The 25,914-nt window shown below is 36.7% G+C and overlaps 1 protein-coding gene across 3 annotated transcripts in view; it reads right to left on the bottom strand.

The window, feature by feature from the left end:
- Window positions 1–12,789: 12,789 nt before the first annotated feature.
- LNPK (lunapark, ER junction formation factor) overlaps window positions 12,790–25,914 on the bottom strand; it is a 31,781-nt gene continuing 18,656 nt past the window's right edge. For all 3 annotated transcript variants that reach the window (XM_026052074.1, XM_026052076.1, XM_026052075.1), the window contains exons 9-13: window positions 21,761–21,985; window positions 18,861–18,966; window positions 18,271–18,341; window positions 16,763–16,933; window positions 12,790–13,665 (exon numbers count right to left, since the gene is read on the bottom strand). In XM_026052074.1, the coding sequence (XP_025907859.1) occupies window positions 13,466–13,665; window positions 16,763–16,933; window positions 18,271–18,341; window positions 18,861–18,966; window positions 21,761–21,985 (773 nt within the window). In that variant the 3' untranslated portion in view covers window positions 12,790–13,465. The remainder of the gene's footprint in view (window positions 13,666–16,762; window positions 16,934–18,270; window positions 18,342–18,860; window positions 18,967–21,760; window positions 21,986–25,914) is intronic.

Here is a 25,914-nt window from a genome sequence, read left to right as displayed (position 1 = left end):
GGAAACATTTAAATACATACAAAAAGAGTACACAAAATACAAAAGAGGGGAAGCCACCACTGTGCATAAGAGGAAGCTTGGAGCCAAACGAAAACTGAGATTTAAGATTCAGGACAGTAAGAGTCAGCACTAGCTGAAGGTCCAGTGCTTCCAGAAAAGTGAAAAAGCTGCAGTTACYGGGCATATCTGACAGTGGACCAGAAATAACATTCATAATTTTCTGGGAAAGTCTTGCCCATGACTAAATCAGAGATGCTCCACGATGCCTCCTCTGCCCAAGACAAGCCCACACTGCCTCTCTAAGAGGAGCTGCAGCTGAAATAATGAAGTTAGGGTGGCRCAAAAGAGATGGAAGTGAAGTTGCCTCCAGGTAACGACTGCAGCTGATCACAGACCCTCCTGCTTTGYGCCCACAAGCTCCGAGGAGCCAAGGACAACTCCAAGGCACCCAATGCCTTATGTCCTTTGGTCGGGGCTGACGGAGGCACCTGCCCCACAGCCACGAGAGCCTCAAACACAGCACAGGTCAAGCACCTTGTTCTCAGGTGGGTTTTCCCCACGTTGCACCCTACAGAGGCAGCCTCACCAGCAGCAATCCTGACCGCGAGCTTAAGGCTTCCCGGGAGACACTCCAGCCCCACAAATACCACAGCAGATCTGGGGCAGCCTCGTCTGTCAGAGCRCGGCACTTGCCCTGAAAGGCATCCTCTCCTCAGGGATGTTTTCTTGGTCGTTTGTTTTCGATGAAGCGGCCTCGCAGGCAGCAGTATTTTGGCTATGTGAAGTGCACTTGTGACGAGCAGGAGCCAAGCGCTGCATTTTCCCACTGCAAGATACACAGGAGCTTATCTTGGCTCTGTGCAAACACTTTCTCACACTAGAGCAGCTACCACAAATACCGCATAATTGTGGACATATGAGAATTTCTTCCTCCAATAACCATCTTTCCCAGCGCTTCCTGTGAATTCCTAAGATTTTCTTTCCAGAGTAACTTTCACACAGATTTTATTTTCTCCCTAAAAGAAGCTTGCCAATTAACTTAAAATCATGGGCAGCAATCAATGGTTTTCCAGTCAGATTCCATTCCATATTTAACTTCTAGAGACTATCCAAATGAAATCAAACTGTCTTCAGTTATTTTTCACAGCTGATTAACAAATGGGACCCACCAAAAAGTTTCTCAGCTTCTGCTGGCAAGCTCYTTAACCATTTGTTAAAGGTTATATTTCTGCTACTTGCTGTTACTACATAATCCCACTACTTTTACCAGTGAGAATCATATTCCTAATATACCTCTTATCTGTGAACTGTTTTCTATTAACTTTTAGCAATTCAATTATAAAGAGAACTTTACTATTTAAGCATGGCCAAGTTACTGTCTGTGACAGAAGTCTGACATGTTCTGCAACAATTAGTTTCCCATCAAAGGCAGTAGCCYGCCCCAAATGAAGCAGTTCAGGGAAAAGGACCTCGGGCCTCTGCTCTATTCCCCAAGTTCCCCTTACCTTGGGCAGAGYAGCCCAAAGGCTGATTTCTTCCCATGCTCTGCTCTTTTTTCTTATTCACCCCATTCACTTTCCCATTCCTACTCCCAGTATTTTTTCATTAAATGCAAACAGATTAATTCTTCTAGAGACATTCCTTGGAAGCTCCAGTGACTTATGATTTAAAAAATACTTTAACATCTATGTTGCAGAATAACTCAGCACAAAAACATTAAGCAAATAGAACTGAAAATTATTTTTTCTCTCTGGGATTTATGGCCTTTTACTTGACACAGAAATGACATCAAAAATCTCCCAATACCAAAAAAAAGAGCACGGACAATCTAACACCTAAYAGAACCCTTCAGAAATACCTCAGGAAGAAAAAGCTGGGGTAAGGACAAATCCTTGTCCTCTTCAATGAAAGGATAATTTCTCATACATACTAGCTACGTAAGCACACTGCCCACGACCAATCAAAGAATTCTCTCTTAAGCAGTATAAACCAAATCTGAAAAAAAAAATGCTAATTGATTTCAGAGATAATCTAGACAAATACCATGTTAACTTTTTTTTTGTTTTGTTTTTTGAAGTGATGCAATAAGGTCRGGCTCAAAAAAACGTGGCGATGTCCATTGATGTCCTTCCCATTCAGAGGTGAAAAGTTACTGATAAAAGCACTATATAGAAGCATGCGAGTCTTTTGCCAAAGAGAAACCYGGAATAAATTATAGATGGATTAATAATACTTGAGATTTGCAGGATTCAATATTAGCATGTTCGTTCCTTTTCTGCAGTTGCTGTATGAAAACACCCCTTCAGACTATTCAGTTGCATGTCTTCCATTAACATCTCTACCATATATATATATGACCATGAGCATGTATAAGCATTATGTAAAAAGGAACAGTTAAAGAATTCTGCCCTGACCTTCACAAAGGCTCCCTACCCAAGGGGTTATCCATTCAACGAAAAGATTAACTCAATGAAATGTTACTAGTTTCATAAACCCTCTTAATGACTTACTCTTTGTTCAGGTGTCAAAATAAAATGCCAAGTGACATCGCAGGCTTGCACAAACTCAAAAGGTAGACTTTATTAAACCATAGTTAGAAAATTTAAGAATAGAAAATTATCAGAAATGCCTTCTTTTCTTGCATTCTCTATTAAACACATAAAAATTTTACAAAATATGCACCGCTTGCACTCTGCAGATATATCATAGAATTTAGTCCTCCTGAGAGGGAACTCACCAAGCATCCTATGAAAATACCAGTGAAGAAAAGCTGGCTTTAGCATATGGACAATTCAAGTAACGTGGAGAGAAATGAAGCCCAAACGCACCATGCTTCCAAGATGCACATCCCATACACGCAGGCAAAAGGCAGCTCCAAAGGGAACAAGGCTCCGGGGCCTCTCCYGAGCTGGACTTATTTGGCTGCTCTCAGCAACAGGGCCCTCGTGGAGCTGTGACATTGGGCAACCCGACCCTGCCAACCAGGGAATTTCCTCCTTTGTGAAGGAAAGTGAGGAGCAATGGCCCTACTGAAGAGCGTGCTCCTGGATGCCGCAGGGCTTTGAAGAGGCCCCTTTGATCCTCAGTTTGAGAGTCTCCAGCAGAAAGAACCTGCAGAAAGCAGCAGCTAGACAACACACACGTTTGCTTGTTCCTCCCTGTCACCTGTGGAGAGTGACAACCCTTAAACTCAATCCCCAGGGCGGCATCAACTGACATGGAGATCTCCAGGCCCCACGGAGGCTGCAGTTCCAGAAGTGTAGCCAGATGCCCAGGTACCAATTTTAGCATCAAATGCTGACCTACATCATCTACGCTTATGTTACCTAAGCTTTTTGTTATTTGATTATTTTATCAAGCCACCTCCTCAGTCCAAAAGCAAAGATGCTGGAGAATGAGCATTAATATCTTTAAGGGAGGGTAAAAGCTGAGCAAGATATATTCTTGTACATTTGTTTTGCATATTTTTGAGAGTTATACAACTTTACTTTTGCAAAGCAATTTCCCCACTTTCAGCAAGAAACAAATCTGATTTCAAAAATTTTAAATCGGCAGAGCTGGTTTGCAGGGGTTATTTGAACCATTTATTTATCAAAAATAACTAGAAAACGTTTTTAAAACATCTTCCCAAACTGTACAAATAGCAATGTGCCATGGGCTGTCTGTTTTACTTATAGTACTTTACTGTTTCATATTCTGAGCAAACAGGGAGGCTATTTTCCCCAGGGGTTCAGGAGGGCACACTATTTCATTTCTTCAGAAAATTGTTTCTCTGGATTTCAATCTTTTTAGCYAGATATGACAAAATATAATATCAAGAACACTTATGCTTTTTATCAGTTCTATTTTCAAAGCATAAATAATAGATCAGTATACATTTAAGTCACGTGACCAAGTCTTACTTCAGAAATCAGATAAGCATTTTACAATTTTTTAAAAGGACACTGTTCATTTTCACAACAGTATCATTATGCCTTTAAAATGCTTTCAAAAGACCAATTTATAATCACGGAAAGATTCTGAAGATCTTTCACTATTTAATAATACCTTACTCAGGTGGCATTCAATTTTCTGAATCCTTGGGTTAATGAGGCAAATAAATCAAAATTAAATTGGCCTTGGAAAAAAATTCAAACAAAATTGCATCCATCACATTATGTATCCTGAGACTCTTTCAGTACCATTCACGATGGCTAACAATATTCTAGCTCGCAGAATCATTGCACTTATTCAGAATGTACCTTGAGTAAATTCTTCAGGCAATCAAGATTCTTAAAATCAAATAGATCACACGTCCATTGCTGGGTGAACATAACATCTTATTATATTACCTCAGTAGTTTTCACAATCAGAGGCACACAGTCTTAGCCAAGTAACTCCCATTAAGTGTCCCTAAATTTCAACTGCCCACCATTTGTTCAGTCATCTCACAATCTTCTTTCAGAAGGATTTCACAACACTAAGCTTTAAGTCTTGAAATAAATACATTCTGCATCCAGGCTGTCATTCACTGTCTCTTTTAAAAAGCCTCAACTGTGCCAAGCTGTAGTCAAATAGATCAAACAAGCAGAAATGCTGGTGTTCTTGAAAACAAATTCTGCTAATGTTGTTCCAGCAGAAACAGTGAGAAATACTATATCCACTCCCTTCCCTAAAATATGAAGGAAAAAAAGTATTTTCCAGATACTGCAAGAGAGATTTTACTACTGTTCAGGAATAGCAAAATTGTCTGCTCTTTAAAAATCGTTAATATTATACACTACTATTTAGAGGGAAGAACTGAAGATGTCAGAGCTCTTATCAGAGGTAATAAATTCAGTGTGGGCAAACGGCAATCAACACATCCTCACTTGCAATGATACCACAGTTGTCAAGGTTTTACCATTTTTACTTAGGTACAAATGTACTTGTCCACTCAGCTACTTTAGGCACAATTTTATTCTTTAAGTAACTGTCCTATAAAAATAGAGCTTTAATAGGAAAGCAGTTTTTTGCATTGAATTCTTGCAACCACATTTGTTTGCTATGGCATGAGCACACACAGCACCTTGCTTTGAAAACTGTTTTGGTTTTCAGTGCTTTTTCAGCTCAGGGTTTCCACATATAGATTACTTACATTTTTAATGGAAAATTTTGTTTTTCCAATTTTTTTAAAACAAAATTTTTTCAAATTTTGCAAAAGTTATTTCTTTCAAAATAAACTAATACTTTTAAAATTTAAAAATAAGTGAAAGAATATGAAAAAAATGGAGATTTCATTTTGAAGTAGAGTTCCCCTCACACAGCACAAGATCGAAGTGACAAGACACAGCACAGACATTTTTCCAGAGCTCCCCCACTCAGACCTTCCTTGCACCTCTGCAGAAAACTTTGTATGAGCAGGACTTTGACTGGGACTAATTTTTATAATGATCTACTGTATTTTCCCTCACAAAGTGGGGAACAAGATTACAATTTGTTGCTGGACAGCATCAGAAAATCTGTAAGCAAGATGTTTCCATTTTGAAGAAACTTTTGGTAGTAAAGATTTCAAGTTTATGATCAATTAATGGCCAATGTGTATGCACAGGAAGCATACACACCATCCCCAATCATCCCTAAAGCTGGTGGCTAGAAAAATAAAACTACCCTAGAATAAAAAGTTACCCTTCTCTGATAGCTTAAAAATCCCCTATTTCAAAAGGTCTTGATTTCGCCTCTATACAGAAGAAGCATTTCTCCTAGCTCCTGAATTACAATCTTCACTGAGGAAAAATGCCAATTCATAAGCATTCTAGCAAGCCAACACGCTCAGTGCTCAGCTGCTGAGAAAGCTGATATTTGAGCAGAACAGTAAGTTGTACTGCACATTATTCCTTTGAGTTTTGTTCATGACAGACAGCATTGATGAGAAGTCACCATTCAATGGTTACTCAGTTGCTTGCCCAGAACGGCATAATAATTTTCTTTTGATTTTTAGTCCACCGAGCAGAAGCTATACCTGGTACCAAGCCTCCTCTTACAGATCTGCAGAGGCTTCACGCTCCTTGGCCATGGAGCTTGGATTTGTGTTTTATAAAGGCTACCAGGTAGTGGTTTTGCGCTATTGTTACCCAAATAATTTGTAACAACAGGTGAAGGAGAAGACTTGAAAACAAAACCAAATGCATCTTGATTTCCATCAAGAAAAAAAAAATATGAAACACTGCTAAAGCAGAAAAAAACAGCTTTCTAAATCAATACACAGTGCTGGTCTAATGAGATCTCCTATGTTCTAAGAGATACTTAGAAAAAAGCAGGTTGCATTACCATCACGCATGCAGCTACAGCTCATACGAGTTTTCACAGGTAGCGAATGCATGAGTTAGTGACATGTTAACCACTTGCAGGGTCAGGCTTTAGCCTTAAATCAGAATATGAACGTTGTTATTATCTCAAAACGCAACAAGAAAAGGGTTAAAAAGATTATCTCAGTAAACAGTCTTGTAAAAGCTAATGGCACAAGAGTCAGAACTCGCTTCCTTCTGCTACTGAAGCAGTGCTAATTTAAAAGCCAAGATTCATTTGAAAAATAATCACCTGTAAATCAAAAACTCTCCAAAGATTAATTCCTGTATTTACACTATTTGCAAAATATATTCAACTTAGAGACATCCTTTTCTCCTGAAATAATTGCTTACAAGATGAGAACTAAAACACAATCTCAAGTGTAGTAAAGGTAATTGCTGCACTTACTGCTCATGTCATGTTGATGTATTACTATGTATCAAAGGTCACAGTTCTGTACTCATACATTATCAAATTTGAAAGAGCAATATTCGATTCTGACCAACCTTTAAACTGCCCAGAATGTGTGTGAAAATGGATGTGGGGCTAACTTGGATTTTTAAAAAATGAACCCATGTTTCGGAAGCTGAGGGGTCAATCAGCCAGAATGACAGGGTTAGGTGTCAGTTCTGCATCTCTAATACTCGCTTAGATTATCAATGAGGTGCACTACGCTGATCACAAGCTAAAGCAGTGGTGCTAATGAAAATGAAACAGTTTGAAAAAAAATAATATAGGCCTGTGACACAGGGCAGTACCTTGTGGACAATAATGCAAGAATAYGAACATAAATCACCATTCAGATACAATAAAACCTGTAATATCTACCCTGAAATATACCATTTATGGAATGGGGAATTTACAAAAAGTTACAGTCTTCAGAACTCTCCTGTCTCCTCTGAAGCTGCCACTTCAAGATTTCATACTGAATCAGGGCAGTTTTTCAGCACCTCAGCTCGCTGTGTGGGCAGCCTTATGCCAGCYTGACCTTTGAGAGGAGCCGGCTGCTCCGGCCACGTACCAACAACTTTCACAATGGTTTGTGGTACAGATAAATTGGTCTTATCAGAACTTACTCAACCTTGAACGACTTTTGTTTTCTACCTAGTACATGTTGCCTTAAAAATTGTTACTAAGCAAAAAGCAACCTCCTATTTCAGTCATAATCTGGATCAGATACACACTCAGGAGTTTACTCAAATAACTATATACACAGCAAAGATAGCACATATTTGATTAAGATGCAATGTACTTTATACATTTTTTAAAGTTTGCTAAATTCAATAAAAATATATTTTGAAAGGGAAGCACAAACTTAAATATCTTCCCAATTGTAAACAGATTACCTAAGACTATATTCACAGTAATCAACATTACTGGTTTTAATGGAGCTTCAACTACAGGCAATGTAACTGCTGGTCAAGACCATAGCTCAGATTGAAACGATACTTTTGATTAAGCAGGCTATTCATACCGCATCCTACATAAACACACAAAATCTTTAGTAAAGCAACAAGGCTATTAAAGAGAACTGAAACATGCCATAAATATACTATCTCTGGTTTAAATAAATGCTTAGTGTACAATAAATACAGGATACAAAAACTACAAACATCAAGAAATACTTTCACATTTCATTTAAAACCTCATTTGTAACAGTTTTCTTAAAATGATTTTTTTTATTGCTTTCGTAAGATGTTGTCTGTGTGCTGAACAATTCATAATTAAGTTTTCTGAACTGAGCAGAGCTCCTTCAAGCAGTGTAAAGATTTAGAGAGCAGAACATTTCTGGATAGCTGGAAGGCCTTTTTTGCTTCAGAATTTTCTACAAATCCAACATCTTCAATTTCATTTAGGCAGTAAAATGGAGAGAAAAAGAGAAGGAAAATTACTTCAAAATGTTACAAATTTAGAGCTGAATTTGAATTTGCAATTGTCTAATCTGTCAAAATGTCTGATCTCCACTATCTGCATCCAATTTCTCCTGTATCTATATATTTTGTTGTGTGTATTTTTAACTTTTGCAATCTTCCCTTTGCAAATTATTCTTGTCACACAATGAAAAAAATACATGATTTCACAGTGGGAAAAAGCTTATGAGACACTGCTGGAAAATATTAGTAATTGCTTACTAAGAATTCTTTGTAGTCTAATCCTAGGTGTGAGCAGAAGCAGTACTGAAGTACATTTCTTCTCAGTGTCAATAGTGAGAAATAGTAGTACTATGAAAATACAGGCAGAACTTCCCTTCTCTGTAAAAATTAAGCCATGATCAAATTGATTTTATGCAACCTTGAAAGGGTTATATTATGATTCAGTGCTTTAGGTTTTTTACTGTTGCCAACTCAGATAATCTATCAAGACTCTTAAGAGTTTGCTTTAATCTCAAAACCCCATGGTTTGGGAGCAAATTATTGCATAATCAATATGTTTCATTTTAAAGCCCTTCTCTCTATCCTGCCCATCATACACATCTCTAGGTCTTATTCTTGCAGAAAAAGAGATTGAATGTGACCTGACAGGACCCCGGAGAGGTCTACAAATCAAAAGCAAATCAAAAATAGAAGTCACATTGCAGGGCAGATGGGTTTTTTGGTGGGTTTTTTTTTGTTGTTGTTTTTAAAAGYTGTTACAACTTCCCTACTTGTTGCCTAAGCACTGCTTTTCCCCAAAAAGACCAAGAAATTCCTGCTACTCAGAATGGCTGCTTTTCTCTCTGGTGAACCAAAACTGGGAGGATGAATTACATTTAAACTTATACTAGTAAATTCATGAGTATGTTATGTATAGTCCACTWCTAATAGAAGCTTGCATTTTTCCTCTGAAGTTAAAATATGTTACTACACAACAAGACTTGGAAGCSAACATTACTATGTCATCGAGCCCAACAGGAACATTAGCAATAGAAAGGCTGCTCCCCTTCATCACCCTCCACAAACCTGAAAACTGAGAACTTCACCTCAAGACCACAGTCTGTCCTACCCGCTCACCCACGACCACAGTTCCACAGCTGCACATCAAATATCACTTAGCTACTGCAGCTCAGGAATTATAAGTCAGTATTAGGAAGAAATGTTCTTCCTAGACTTTGAGGTTTAGTTTATTTTAAAAAGTAAATACTGTTATAGCTTCACTAGTCCTAGAATTAGAAAAGACCTTTTTATGCTGCTACTAAATATTTTATGTTTAAATAAGAGTAACACGTCTACTGTTGCTGTCTAGTAAGATAACACCCTTAACTAGGGTGATCACTAAGCTGAAATAGAGACTGAAGTTATCCTTCTCACTCACTTATTTTGGCATTAATTGTAAAAAACAATCTAGCTCCTCTGATGTCATTTGTTCCCAACTGCAAATACATACTTGGTATTTCTCACATAACAAACCATACTGACCTGGGTTATATACAATGTCTGCTAGTTTTTCTACAGGAAAACAACAAAATAAAGCATTTTTAGGCCTTTCCTTATTTATTGGTTTTGATTAACACCCTGTCCTTCTATTCTGTCAAGAGGAAATACCATTTTTCCAACAATTCCATCCRTCATTCTCTTCTTTAAATCCTTTCATTAGATTTCACTTCTCTGCCACATGTGGTTGAACTTTCTTGTTCTTGCCTTTGAGATAAGGCAAGTTCCCTAGCTATGTTCTTTTGATAACCTGTCCCACTTATCAATGAGGTCTACATCAGCTTTAGTTTCTTTTCCCAGGAGCTTCTGCTTTTCCTGCTTATAGACTGATTGGTTTTGAGACAAATTAAACTGAGATCCTGCTGCATGAGATCCCTTCATATCCATACCTGTCCAAGGGTATTCAACCAGCTGACCAAAGTAATCATGTTCTCATTAAGAACAAGGCAGTTCTGAAGCTTATACACATTCTGAAGTTTATATACAAACTTTCTCAAGTTTATACACATTTGAACAACTTATTTCAGCTTATTTTGAACTAGAACCTTTTGTCTTTTGTGACAGATTCTATACAGCCTCTTAAATATTCCTCTTAAATATACACTCTGCATTTGAGGAAGACAAGAACTCACAGTTACTCCTAGATCAGCATCTCAGAAGCATGGCACAAACAAGCTTAAGTATTACTTAAGCATTATTTACTTTACTAACCCACTTCATGATTTTTCCTCTCCTTCAGTCTACAAGAAGGAAGAGGCTGTATCTTTCTATCCAATAACTTTCACATGACAAGGCTTTTCAAAGTACTTTTAAAAGTACTCAAAATGCATACAGTGTGTTCAAATACATACTGGGAAACCCAAAGAAAATACACAGCCATCCTATTTGTTACACTCACCCACCTTCTTCCATCTTTCTTATCTTTTGAGGGTCAGTCTAAAATTGGGATAAATCACTGACAACCACTGTACCTTTTTATTCTAGACACTCCTTTCATGTTTTCAGAGCTGCAAAAACACGACCAATTCTGGCAACACCAAGTCTGCAAACTGCTGTTCAGTGAAACATATTAATGGATTCCAGTCCTATTTTTGTAGGACAGGCATCCTAAGCAGGMCAGGCATTACGGACATTTTCAAAGATAGATAACTTCCAAATTCTCTGGTTAGTGGAAATGATTGCTAGGAAACATTAATCCTTACTGCTTTTTCCTATATGAAAACCTCTGAGAAACACTATCCTGTGCCTACAAACCCTGTATTCTTCCCCTCCTCAAAAATGACAGGTACTTTTAGTTCTCGTAAATCTAGGTTTCATGCATTTAGGCAAGTATTTGTTTTCCTGTCGGGTTGACTGTTTCTACCTGATTTTTCAGTGACATACTATGTATCAATCCTTCCTGCTGCAAGATGCTAATGTCATATTTAAGCATGTTAAGAGAMATAATACTTTCTCCTGACCAATTCTTCTTTCAGAAAAAAATTCAGATGCCCAACAATTCAAGGTTTGATATAGCAGAAAGTATGTTTTCTTAATAAAAGGCTTTAGAAATACRTATTTTCCAGTAATACATAAGATGAAAAGGTTCTATTCTCACCTTGTTTAGGAGACATTGTATACATATAGCCTGATGACTGCATCTCCAAGGAAGACCTAGAACACTCTACAGGCAGATGACTTTTTTCAAGTAAATTAGTAAATGGGCCTGGAATACTCTCAATCACTTAAGCTATAGTAATTAATATTCTTAATGAGGATCATACATTAAATTTTCCTAGTTTCAGTACTATGAAAAAAAGCACATCCAATACCTTACTGAGTTCATTTATCACACTATCTTGTRATGTTTTTTTTAAAGAGACTTTACATAGATAATCTGTTAATGCATAAAACTGAGATCAATACTTGCAAATCTTGCACAAATGCCTAAGACAAAATTTGGAAATTTTGATAGATAACAAATCTCAGGTTAGAAAATACACTCTTAAAAAATGCAAAGAATGTGCTCCCCCAACATTTTGTGATAGGTACTTTTCTCTTATCCAGAGAGAATGTTTGGAAGGTAGGTCTGTTTTCTTCACATTCCAAACCAAGATAGTCACACATGAAATTGTTACCTGCTTTTACTAATTCTTCTGATATCATGTAACCAAGCACCTACAGGTACTCTTTGAATCACCTGCCTACATTTTATAAAGACTACTAAAGAAAAATATAAATTGCAACTAATTAGATCRATTTTTTTAATCTAAATACAGACCTTCTCCTGAACTTGAGCCAGAGGCTTGAGCTTTTAAACTAACCTGAAAAAACAGAAAAGAAAGCATATAATGGAAAAAGAATGCTGCTTCTGTCTCTCATACTTGATTATAGAATGTAAGGTCATGTTTGGAAACATACTTCTTGTCAAGGGTGCTCATATTATGATTTTACTGCCTTTATATTATAAAATCAGCTCACATTGAGACCAAGATGAAATTTTAGTGGTTTTAAACATKTTCTCCTCCCTCCTTACACAAGGAAGGCATTATAGGTTCAATAAAGCTCACAACTACTAGAAAGTCAACTGAGCTATGAACGGTGTGTACATTAAAAAATAATGTTTAGGTGCCTCACTTCAGTCATCAGGTCATGATGCATACTTAGCATCACTTGGTCATGAAGCATACTTAGCGTTAAAAATTTATAAGGTTAAAAAGTATAGCTCTGCAGTGATCCAGCAACAAGTATTGTTATGTGATCTAAAAACAAAATGAGATTTTAAACCAAGATGGAAAAAAATCTTTCGATAATAGCATGTTTGCCCTATTGATAAGCTATTTGTTATTTCAGCTTTACTGAAGCAATCATATACATATATATGTATACAACTGTTCATGAGCCACCACTTTTTTTTTCTCCAATTTCCATCTAGCAACTGAGGCATAGATGCACAGAGCAGATTACAAGTTTTCTGAAATTCTAGGAATCACAAAGCAAATATTGCTGCTACATATCTTTATTTTCTTTTAACAAAATACACAAAGGCACAAAATTCACTTATCTTGTCATTATTGTACAGGTATAAATAGTGCTTTGTATTCAAGTACAATCAAGTGCAGAAACTTCCTATTTTAATGTAAACACAAAACCAGTTTTGTAYGTATGTGCCTCTGGTTCATCTGCAATGCAAATACCACCAAAGGTAATACCATTTATCCGAGTGCCATTTAACTGAATTCTGCCAAGAAATTAGACAATGAATATTGACATCACTGTAATGACACTTTCCATATGCTTAAGTCAAATGTTAGATGACACTTCTGCTTGTAAACATCTGTCTATTTAAAGTGTAGACAATCCATTTCAGCAGGAAAGCATTAATAAAGTATCTTAAGTTCACTAGACCAAACTTCACTAGGCCAAGTGCTGCCAATAATTGCTCTTTTTGTGACAGTTCAAGGGAAATCAAATTATAGGTCACTCCCAATTCAACTTGGACTAAAGTTGGAATTTAAGGAAGCAAAACTAAACAATGGCTACAACTGTTAGACTTCAAATGACTATACATTCTGCTGAGTGTTAACTCATTTAAAGACACATGCTTAATTTACAATACCCATTTTTACATGTAGCTTTGACATACTGTGGCAGTGAGGCAGTTCGAGCTCAAGCAATATCTTAAGTTGTACCATTAAAAAAAAGCTCACCTGAATAGTAACAGGCATGAACAAAGCTAAAATCTAGGTACAGAAGGCACTTGAATGACTTTATTCTGCTTTCGCTAAAGATTCTTCACTCTGTTCAGCAGAAACAGCAGAATCTGTTTCACCAGCCRAAAACTCCTTTTCACTTCCTGCTTCCTCTTTTTCAGCTTCTTCAGCCAACTTATCATTTAGCTGCTCAGGACTTGGGGCTTCGCTATCTATCTGCTTTGTCTCAATCGTTTGAGCAGTTTCTTCTTCACATTCTGTGAAAAKAAAACACATCATGTTGTCACTTTCAGAAGTGAACTAATATTCAGAAAAACAAGCCAGTGAAGCAATATCTTCCAACCACGCACAGACTTCAAGTAGTTGCTAYATGAAATTCTCAAATGCCAAAATCTATTTAATCTTTCTCGCAAATCATAAGTTTAAAAAAAATCTAGTGTAGGGTTTAAGAGGAGAAAAATAAAGTATTATGGAAAAGACTTCAGATCATATAGTGCATAGATGATTACCTTCACTTACCTTCAGCCTCAACAGAATCGTAAGCTTATTCTGTTTCATGTGAGACAGTATCAACATTTAACTAAAGCTTTGTACAATTTAGCTCAGCACATTTCAAAACAAGTGACCAAAAGCATCTTTTGCCTGTAGAACCACACATTCACCACAAAATATTCAAGTGATTTACCAATATTTTTGTTTCAACTTTCAAGCCATTGCTAAATGTAACCTAGTCCAGATTTGTAGTACCAAATACAGRCAATGCAGAATTAATTTAAAAGATAAGTGTTTTTGGCTCTCTCTAGCAGGACCCAAACATTACTACTTGTAAATTCTCACTCTCATAGCTTTCCATATTTCCAAAGGATTTAGAGATCTAAGTTTCAATACCAACAGCACTTCCCATAAGCAGTCTTAAAATCTCTTATCCAGAGGAGTAGCATGTAAGATGCTTGTCACAGCATAAGCATGTAACTGGAAAGAGATTTAGTTACACACTATACTCCTTAGCAAGTGTAGCTGACTGGAAAAGATGTATTTATAGCACTTCTGTATCACATTAGCTTGCACAGTTTCCTTTGCACTATGGTTTAAAGGAGTTACAAATAATCTTCCTGTGTTATCAACATTTCTGAAGTTTGTTTCTTGGTGTTAACATTTGTTTASGTCTTTAAGTGAAGATATTCCATTTTTGCTGTGATGGCAGTTATATTAACTAGAGCAAACAAAAACCTTCCACAAAGTTCTCTCTGTTAAATGATAGCCCCATATCTTTAACAAATGATCATAATGTAAGTTTATGAAGTCCAACTGCCTTTATGCAAAATTATGTTTCAAATTAGTGCTCCGACGTAAACAGTAATTTACTGAAAACTATGTTTTCTCATTCTTAAGGTAACTCTATGGCAAGACACAGGCAGCTGAGACACGGACAAGCTGATAGGATCGCACAGGCCGATATTTATCGACAAAACATTTGTCTGAGATATCAGTTACATAAAATATTAATACATTACGCCATTCCTAGTTATTCACTAATTATGAAAACAGATTCATTCATTCATCTTGGTGATGACAGAAAAGAGCAGATATTTAAGCTAGTTAGATACCAAAGAGAGCATACCAGTTATCTCTGCCTCTCCTCAAAAATCAACTACCTTCCTTGGTAGGGAGGGAGCAGAACAGGAATAGAGATTCGACCCTCTTTTTTTTTTTTGAGATCACATTAATATAACACCATATTGAGAGAAGTTCTGTGTTAAAGATAAACTGGAATACTTCACATTTACAGCATCTCACATGACTAATGAAAATCACACAGTAGTTCTTAAGGCTTTCAGCTCTTTACAACATCTATAAACTGACTCAGCAGCTCAGACTCATTAAAGGCACAGTTTGATAAGCATTTCTTTAAAGATAATACCATCCTAATTAGCACTCACTCTCCCTAGACCTAAGACCCTGCAGCTGAGTAATACTCAGAAGCCTCAAATGCATACATCTGCATGGACTGAACACCTAGTCTTATATGGCTTCACCATTCGACTCAGAGGTAAATAAGCAGAGTTTTGAAGACCCTAGTAATAAATGGTGGCTTGCCTGTATCAAAATTCTGCATCACTGAAGTGATGATCATTTGAGAACAAAGACAAAATCTGCGTAGCCTTAAATCTGGGCATTTCATTTAGCTCTTACTTTCACAATAGCAACAGTAGTGAAGCAAGTTTTAGAAGTCATTTCCACTGTTATCTCTGCTGCCCTTCTACCATAACTGGTTAGGAATAGCCATAGTGGTGTCTTTCAGAAGGTATTCATAGCAGCAGAAGCAAGGAACATAAGGAATATACTGCCTTAAGCTGAAATACCTCAGTCTGGTGCTTTTCCACTACACTGGGYGATTTGTCAAAAGGAGCTTCTGCACACCCTTCCCTTCTCCCCTCCCCTGCCTTCTTCCACCCTACAGACAGACAGACCCTCTCTCCAGCTGTGCCAGGTGCCGGCTCTACAGCTGCCTGGCAGCTGGGCAAGGCAAACAAGCACCACTTGTAATGAAGCCAGAGCACAAAGTGGAACTGGGAAAGAAACTGAACCAGTTTTGCCAACAAAACATCCACCCAGAAGTGGCTAGAATTAGATGAGGGCTCCCTCTTCTCATTCAGTTCTCATGCCTGAAAAGTAAATGCTGATGGCAGTTGTACTCGGTGAAGACAATCAGATAAAAACATTATTGCTATTATACTCAGGACTTTTTTTTTTTTTTTTTTAACAGCTGGTGAAGTTTTGGTCTGAATCTGGAGATTTACACAATTTGATAACTGCACCACATACCTCCTGGTATAAACTAGCACAAAGAGTACTACATACATGCAATATCACATCTAACTGGAGACTCTAATTTGAAATTTTAATTTCTGAGGTCTTCTAAACACTGAATCTTCCTGTTGGCTGTGCACCAGATGCCTACTTTATCTGCAGACCATAAAATGTCTCAAAAGGAACTACGTTAAATTAAAATTGACAATTTGTCTTTGAACTCCCCGATTTTAAACAAGGTAGTTTTACTAGATTTTCCTGCCCTGAGGAAAACAACAAAAGGAACAAAGGCAGAAATTCCACCACACCTCAATCAAATGACCTGCTGAACTAGTGAAAGTTAACCACTTCAGGACCTACAGCCTTCTTAACTACGTGTATAACTGACAACGCTATTTTCCACTCATTTATCAGTAATATTGGAGTTAAGAATCTTGTTTAGCCATCATTCCCAAGACATATATGAAAAAGCTGAGTGTACTGGACAGCAAACCACACTACCAAAAAGCTACAGTAATGTTTTTTCACAAGATGAGCTCATACCTTCTGTCTGTTCACGCTCCTGCAGCTTTCTCTCTCCGATATTCAGAGACTCAGTTTTGGACTGCAGTTCCGTGGGTGACTTTTTTTCAAAACTGAAGTCTGGAAGTCGTGGAGCTTGGGGTCTAGTTTTTCTTGCAGGATTCAGGAAAAAGCAGTAGGCACACCTAAAAGCTGCACAAAAGCACATCCAGGAAGCAGCCTCACTAACTCATTGTGTCTCCCACCTTACTCTTACATAATACTCTAGACTCCAAAAATCTCTAATAATACATCAATTATAAATATCTCCCAGATAGTTATAATTAACTTAAAGAAAGTTACTACCTTTTTTCCACCTTGACTTTCAAAACAGAAATAATATCCAAGAAAACTTCCATTAAATTTGTACAAATTGTTCCATACAGCTCCRTTTTGAGCTCAGTATAGATATACCTCTTAAATACTTATTTTCTTTTAGCTCTGCCTCCCTCATCTAAGAACATTTTTCCCAGCACTAGGCAATATTTAACCACAGCGAACAACATGCAATTCAATACAAGATGCTGCCATATGGTAAATCTCTATTCTGTTTTCCATTCTTTTCAACAAAAGACCTAAGATAACACCTTAAAAAAGGGTGAACCTAATGCCATTTAAAAAAAAAAAAAGATGGATTCTTCAAGCTCTCATTGTTACTCTTAAGATCATTCTGTTCCACATATGWTTTATTAAGATAGAAAAATTTGTTTAGGAGAAATTCTGTATGCCACATAATGGTTAAATGCATGCTTTTGCTAACACACAGCAGAAAATGCTTATTTCTTGCACAGTTCAACTATGAATATAGTTAAGCCAGAACAACATCTAGTCTATGTCTTAAGTCTATATGAAGTGTTCAGCTTACGAGTGTTCTCTTACAAGGCTGTGTTTTTTCCTCACAAAATTGAGGCACCAAATGAAATAGATGATTTATCTTAAATTCCTTCATTTCTTAAACATTAGGCTTACGCTTGTGATAGAAGGAGACAAAGCTAAAACATCTGTGTTCAATAAAGAGCTGTGTCTGTCTTAAGTTATTGTCAGCCATAAATTCACATATAGCCCCTCAGGGCTTGTTCCTGCTCCTTTTCTGATGCCTCCGTGATCTTCTTGCCAAAGCAAAATTTTGTTTAAGTTCTGGTAAGAGAGGAGTACTTTAATGTCAGATACTTTCTCAACATAAAACCCTTCTGAGAACCATTCATAGCCAGTAGCAATTCTCAGGGATGTATTGGAAGAGCCTTGTTTCTACTAAATAGCTTTCCACACATAAAATCCCTAGCCTGATGTAGCAAAGTAYCCTAAAATCTTAAAGTGAACCTTTAGATACAGAGTAATAAGTTATCTTAAAATTGTTCCCATATGATATRGAATTTCATGGTGCCAGTTAAGCACTTAACTGCAACCAAGGGGAGGCAAAGGAGACATGATGCATGCTAGGCATGAAACATAAGTAGACTACTCAAAGTAGACTATAGATCTGCTCTTACCTACGTATTCAAACTCCTCCTTCAAAGCCATACCATTGTGAGAAAAACATTGCTGACATATTAGGGCATACCTAGAAAACATTAGCAATATAGTTACATATGTATTAAGACACTGCAGTAACAGAGGTCTTTTACTTAGGATATTTGCTAATAGCTTGAATGCACCTCTTAAACAGTGCATCCATAGTGAAACATTTACTTGGCTTTAAACTGCAAAGAAGTTTTTAAAGTAAGATGAAAGATTCTTCGCTACAACTTAAACCTCATGATTAAACAGAATATTTGAAGTAACAAGCTTGCCAGAAAATACACATACAGACTACTGGATAGTTTTTTCATTAGAATATAATCAATATGAAAAGTGATAATAGTTAACCTGGAAGTTCTAATATGTTCAGACAATTCTGAAGCAACAGTAATGATAATTAAACAGATTGCAGATGAAACACTACAAAAGGGTCACTCATGAAAATTTATGATGAAAAAAGCAGGCAGCCTGCAATACTTCTAACCTTGTCCCTCTGTTTTGAGACGAGGAAAGGCTAGGAAACCTCCTGAAAATGCATGTGTTCCTTTTAATAAGGGCTTACCTGTTCTGAGGACCATCACCAACTAARTATTCAATAACTCTATCCACAATTCCCCTCTCTCGAGGAAGAATAGGTCTTGCTAAAGGAGGGCCTGGAGGATGAAGACCTAGACAGACAAAACTGAGTGTMAAGTTGATTTTTGGCTATATTGTATAAAACTCAATATTTTACTGTACATACTACAAATACAGTAATTAAAATACTTAATATAAATGTTACTTCTAAATAGTTGTAGGGCTTTTTTAAGCTCCACATTTCGAAGTTCTTCCACTCTTGAACTTATCTTCAATTTGTTCCACCATTTACACCTTTGATGTCAAATTAAATTAATAACTTCTAAAGAACTTAGTGTGTTATTATTAACATATGTATTTACTCACTCTGCAAACTTGATTATTCAGGTTTCCATCAGTAAAATCCATTACAGTAATGAACAACTTAAATTAGTAAAGAGGCACCCACCAGTTTCTGCGCRGTCACTGGACTCCAAGAGTCTTAACTAAAAGCAATATCCACACAACCTATATATTAAACCTGTCTTGCCCTTTGATACACTGAAAGTAACCAGAGTTTTCTCAAGGAAAAGGTCTGTCTTGTAGCTATTCTCACACAGTGACACTTAAACCCAAAGTGTTTTTTAAATAACCCTCTATTTTCACAAACAACAAAAGAACTGATAGATTCAGAGCAAAAACACTAAATGCTTCCAAATTATTCCTGTATTCCATCCACAAGAGCTAAGATTAAAAATATCTCAAAGCAACAAGCGAGGACAAACTCACTGAAGCTTTCATAGATTCTAACAGCAAATTTGCAGGGCTTCACAAAGCACTGACAAAGTCTATGCTTAAAAAAAATTTTAAATCACTCAGAAGTATGAAGGTAAAGATATGCAACACTAAYGCAATACACAAGGGAAAACTCTGGAATAATTTTGTAAATAGTTGGTTAAAATTCACGCACTCATTTCATCTGATAAGCAGAAGACTGAGTTTTCCAGTGACCTGTATACTACCAAAACAGGAAAGTTTCTACAAGTTTGTAAGTTAARAAGTAAAGGTGTCTAGAGATACAAAGCATTAGAACACGCTCCAAGAGTTACCTTCAATTACCTGCCTACTAATAACTCAAACCAAGCATCTTGGTTCTCATGCTGTTATGGACACCAGTAATTAATATAAACATCAAAAGCAATCATTGTAGAAAGACCGGTCATTTCTGCAAGGCTTGGCAAACTCTCAACTACCTGCTGGTTATTAATTTTCAAGCATATGGGAGCCCTGTGGTAATCCATGTTAAATTGATTCTCCTCCACAAAATATAGTATAATGAAAATGAATTATTAATCTTCTCTAGGCATAATTAAGGCTATTCATATTTGTTGCAAACCACATGTAAACTTAAATGCAAGAATATTACTCTCAGAAACAGATTTTTTTATACTTCTCAGTACATCTGTGATTCAGACCTCATTCATAGAAAGTTTGGGCAAATTGARGAAAAACAAATCTTTCACTTTAACTGAAAATTCCAGTTTCCATTTCTATCGTGATAGAAAGCACTAAGTTTTTTCAAGATAACAGTTACTCTGCTGCTGAAATTCTCTAGAGGGCCYCCCTCCAACCTCAACCACTGGTGGTTCTTTAAAGTATTATCACAAATAAACTTTTTTAATTAATAGATTTGGCACCCGTCCCTCGAAAAGAACATGTATTTTTGAACCAAAATTAACTAAATATAATTTTTGAACCATTAATTTTGAGAAGAGATCACAATCTCTTCACATTACTAATTTATTTCACTAAACACTATGAAAAGACATTTTGAAGTCCATCTGCCCAACACTTTCTAYTGAGAGGCCGGCTGTCAATGTATTATGTACAGCCCTATTTATAGATTATATCGTGCAAGTACAGTAAGACTTAAGTTTTTTAAAGTTGAAATCTGGGAAACAGGTCAAAAACTATTCTTTACCATTGCCTAAACAGAAAAAAACAGCATTACCATTACATTACCATTACAATATCACTCAGAGGAATCTGGCAAGTTGCACACTTTCTATATTCAAGACTATCTTATCCCTTTGTCTTGTGATCAATTTGCTTGACATCCCACAACAAATGAAAGTTTTGGCACTAAACCATACAGTTTCACTTTCCCTGAGGAGAACACAAACACGATGCTCCCCAAAATTCGGTATGGTGTCCCTCCTGGGTAGTTCTGTTCATGTTTTACTTGAAAAAATCCACCCAATCTGAACACTAGCCAGAAATACAGAGAAAAACACCTTCAGGATATAAAAACCAGTTGAGGAGAGTATTCATTTCTATAAGATGTCAATCAAACTGTTGCTRAACTTTTTGCTACTGTATGAATCTAAAGTGCAACTTTAGAAAAATTCAGCTATAAGGCAAAGACAACTTTTCCAGGGCATTCAGTATTTTACACTTTAATCTATGCTATATTAATATCTCTRCTAGAATAAAAATTTAAATAAATGTCAAGATGCATGTTAGAAAATATGTGCAGGGTTTAGTGAGAAACATGACCGCATTCTGGAAGCGTTCTCTGTACCTGATTTATATAAATGTAGAGCTCCCCTAAACCAAGGACATAAAAAGGTATGCTATATTGTTGACTACAGAATACTGCAAAGTTTTATTGCCATTTAAACAAAGAAGCCATAACAGTTAAATGAGCTCAGGCAATAGGTTTCAGCATCAAAAGGTGCCAGCTGTAAAGAGTTATGGCTAATTGAATATGGAACTCCCACTTAATCAGATAACTGCTCTGCTATTTCCAAATGAAATGCCATTTCCATACCGTCTGAAAATGGCCTATTTTATTGGTAACCAGAGAAAACAATATAAACAGTAAATAACGTTGAGTGCTCTGTTTACCCATTCCGGGCACCGCAGTAGCAGGGGACCCAGGGCGCCTTGGTAAAGCATTTGGCTGCAGGGGTGGCACAAGGGCTCTCTCTGGGGCTCCGCTCGGAGCCGACGGGTCTCTCTGCACATTCGGAGTTGCTGCTACTGGAAGCGGTGATTTCGGAGAGCCTTGTTTGGAAGATGCTGGAGTGGGTGGAGAAGCATTTCGTTGAGCTGTGGTCCTCTGGCGGATTTCTGACAAGAACACGTGCATATAGAATTTAACATGCAGAACAATATTAAACAAGAGATCAGTCAAAATACTTCGATATTGCAGCTCTAATCATCACAWACAAATAACCTAAATAAAACCAAAAATGTCTACAAAGTCCACAAGCAGCCTGCCTGAATATGCCATAGAAATAGAACTTGAACAGAATGTTGTATTTTAATAGAGATGATCATTAATGACAACTCTTCTACACTCAGTCTTTCAGGAGAGGGTTACCAGATACTTCTCATGGAATTGCATACTGAAAGCCAGGAGAGACAGAGCCACAATTGGAGTTAGAGTCAACCAACAGTGTGCAAGTAGAACTGACCACTATTTTACTCCATAATTTAATATGCTTACAGATATTCTGCTTTCCACAGAACCTGAAATTATTAGTCTAGACTAAGTGCTCATTGGATTTGTTTCAGATTCGTTAAATGAAATGGTTCCAAACACAGACAAACCACCAGGCTGTACAGTTTCATTCCCACTGTTCGACACAACTACTGACAGGACATTACTTGGATGGCACAGAAAATGAATGGCCACTAGAGGAACTTTTATCTCTTTTATCGCTTTTATCTCTTCTCACTCTACTATCAGAGAGCTACTACTATGCCACAATTACAAAAAATGTTTCATCAGCTCTTCTTACCTGAAGATATATTATTAACACTTCCAGGAATATCATCCTCATAAGGCACTAAGGCTTGGTTATTATACAAATATATGAAAACCTACAGTTCCATTACAGTTAGACAAAAGATTTTTTTTATTAAAATATACCATGCTCAATAGCAGTGGTCGTTATCATCCACTGCCACTTAATCACTTCCAATTAAAGAGCTTTTGAAATACACTGCTACAACAGATCAAATTGAAGTTTAGCACTCACTTCAACACTGTGGACATTAACACGGTTAACAAGTGACAGCTTAATTTGTCTATTAAAGACATACCCTAGTAAGACTTAAACCTAAGGCCATAGTAAAGTAACACAATTCCCAGCACCCACCTAATTTCAATCAACTTGCTTAGATACCTGAACAAGTGAAATTTTACTTCAAAACTGCACTTTAACTTAATGCCCTGAGGAGTTTTAAGATTACAGATTTTTATCTGTGAATTTTGTGACAACTGGTAGATTTTAAATTCTTAACAAGTACTTTATAATTCCACAGGCAAAGGAATAGTCACAGGAGATGAGCGTGCTGAATTTTGAAAGAATGAGACCCATTCCTGAACGTAAAATATTATCCCATTATATACTATAAAATATTATATGACTATCCCAGTAGCAGCTGAGGGTGACATCAGCTTATACTAATCAAGGAAGAGTTCCTTATCAGAACAGTAGGTCAGAAAAAGTTCATTTGGGAAAGTTGCCAACATTTAAAGCCATGAAGTGGCATCACATGGAGGCTATTTTCTAGCCTACTTATCTGTATATATAAATAGGATTAATATCTCCAGGCAGAACCGTGCAGAAACATAGAATGGAGGAGGTTGGAAGGGACCTGCTTGGGGGTGGAAAGAGCTCTCCAGAGGTCCTTTCAAACTAAACCACTGTGTTTCTTTGAGAAAGATTCTCCTAGACATTCTTGGCACATTTGCAAATCAGCTGCACAATGGCAGATAAATAACTTAATAGATCTTTTATTCAAGACTATCACCATCCAAATTCTGCAATTGTTTGCACTGAACAATATTGATTCACAAGYAAACTAATGAGCAGGGATACTCACAACTGGACATTCAATACAGTATCTTAAAGAACATCAGAATATTGCCAGTGGTAAAACCGTCGCATCTTTCCTATTTATGTAGATATTTTTCTCCCTCACTTTTAAAGCTTCACTTTTTGCAGTGTAATAAAAAATGCATTTTTTCAAGAATTAGTAAAAAGAAAAAAGAGCATAATGCAGGTCACAGCATAGTTAATTTGAGCCTTTAGTGCCAAAACCAAGATTTTTCTTCCTTCTGGTGTCTGTACATATCTCACAGCCTGCAACCATCTGTACTTGCATTGTTTTTTGTCTAGATTATGCAGTGATGTCATTTACATTGCAGACCTGCTAACAGTTGTATCAGCACAACCGAGAGAACTGTCATCAACAGAATATTGTTGATACGCATTTATATCACTGCTGAAATGTATTTGCTTGATACTGCTAGAGCACTGAACTACATATGCTTGTCAACTCCACCCTAAAAAATTCTGAATAGATCAAATTGCATTTAAAAAACTTTCACAATTCCTTTTCCTCATGGATTTCCAGGTGTTCCCTTAGGTCAAACTGAAGATTCATATGAAACTTCTGTTAGAGCTAGAACTATTAACAAATAGTTGTCATAATGCCCAAAACTGCAAAACTTAAGAGCCAGAAGCAAGAATACTGAGGCACTATAATCTTTTTCTTAAGGGAACAAAGGGAACAAGACTACCATAATTCAAATCCACTAAATCCCTGGAGTAAACAGCAGCAGAAAGCACAAGTTTCCATTTAAGCTAAGTCAAAACCAAAGCAACTAATTTTACAGCAACTGCCTCGTATACAACCTGGTCCAAACTGATCATACCTTTTATTGCCTTTTCCAGAAGGTTCAAAACTCCCCAACCACAACCATTTAGTTCCACAAATTATTCCTATTCTACTAACCCATGCTGCAGCCTACAGTGCTATTTCAGATATACTTCTAATTCAGCTGTCTCAAGCTCTCTCATATCCCTAGTATTAATAATCAAGTCAAAATCAGTGCAGTAGAGGCTGRAGCCAACTCACCAGCATTTGATTACTTCAGAACCTGGGCTGACAAGCATGTGCTCTATGTTTTATAAACAAAACTGCCCAAAACTAGCCAGCTATTACAGGTAGAACTGAACTGTCACCATTGCTGATCAGTTTGCCATGGAAGTAAAACATGTAATTCTTTACAAGTTTCAAGAATGCTGATWACATCTCTTTTATTAAAAGTCAGGATGACTAAAGATTTCTCATTGTCCATCAGCCTAAAACCTGTATTTGAAAATTAAAGAATTAAAAGAATTAAAAATATAGAATACTTARAGAAAAATGATGCAAGTGACAGACAAAACACAAACTTATAGAAAAGCTGTTGTGCCCAGGACACAGAAAATGGAAAACCTTGCCCACAAACACACCACATTGCAACTACTTATTGAGAATGTCAGCAAGAAYGGGCTAAAACATTTTTATGACAATTTTCAGGAAAAATAAGAATCAAATAGTATATTTGACCCTGCAGAAATGGCTTACAGAACACCACTGTTAGGAAACCCAGCTGCCACACACTCCAAGAATGAAAAATGAAACATAAATGAATTTGGGTACTTCAAAGCCTTCTCAAGTGACACAGAAGAGGTGACAGTTCTAATRCCTACTCGACAGCAATGCGATTCTTCAATGGGAAATGAGACACCCCCTGCTTCCAGTTTGCCTTCCATAGCCCCTATATGCTCTAGCTTGGTTGAAAAAAAATTAGTCCTTACATTGACTTATCCAATTTATTTTGTAAGTAATCCATCTTCTGTGTCAGTATATTAGTTTGCCTTTAGAATGTAAATATGACTGCAATTAACTACAGGATGTTAAAGTAACAAAAAGTTAAATGATGGATATTCATACAAAGTATTTCCCCAAAAAACTTTCTGGCAACATTTTCAATGCAAGCACTACTGCAGTGGGAAGAAAACACCTTTCTTTTCAATCTACAAATTTTCACATTCAATCTAGCAACAAGGCGTTACCAAAATACATATTTTAGGTTATTGCCATTTTATTTTATGCAACAGCATTTTTAAATGGGACAGATTGAGGTAGTAGAGAACTGCTGATTTTAGCATCTAGAAAATATTTGATTTCTGCATTGTTCTCTCTTGTGTTATCTA

This window comes from Nothoprocta perdicaria, unplaced genomic scaffold (assembly GCF_003342845.1).
Source record: "Nothoprocta perdicaria isolate Ctin4 unplaced genomic scaffold, notPer1 scaffold_83, whole genome shotgun sequence".
Classification (NCBI taxonomy): domain Eukaryota; kingdom Metazoa; phylum Chordata; class Aves; order Tinamiformes; family Tinamidae; genus Nothoprocta; species Nothoprocta perdicaria.
This window is presented reverse-complemented; position numbering and strand designations above follow the sequence as displayed.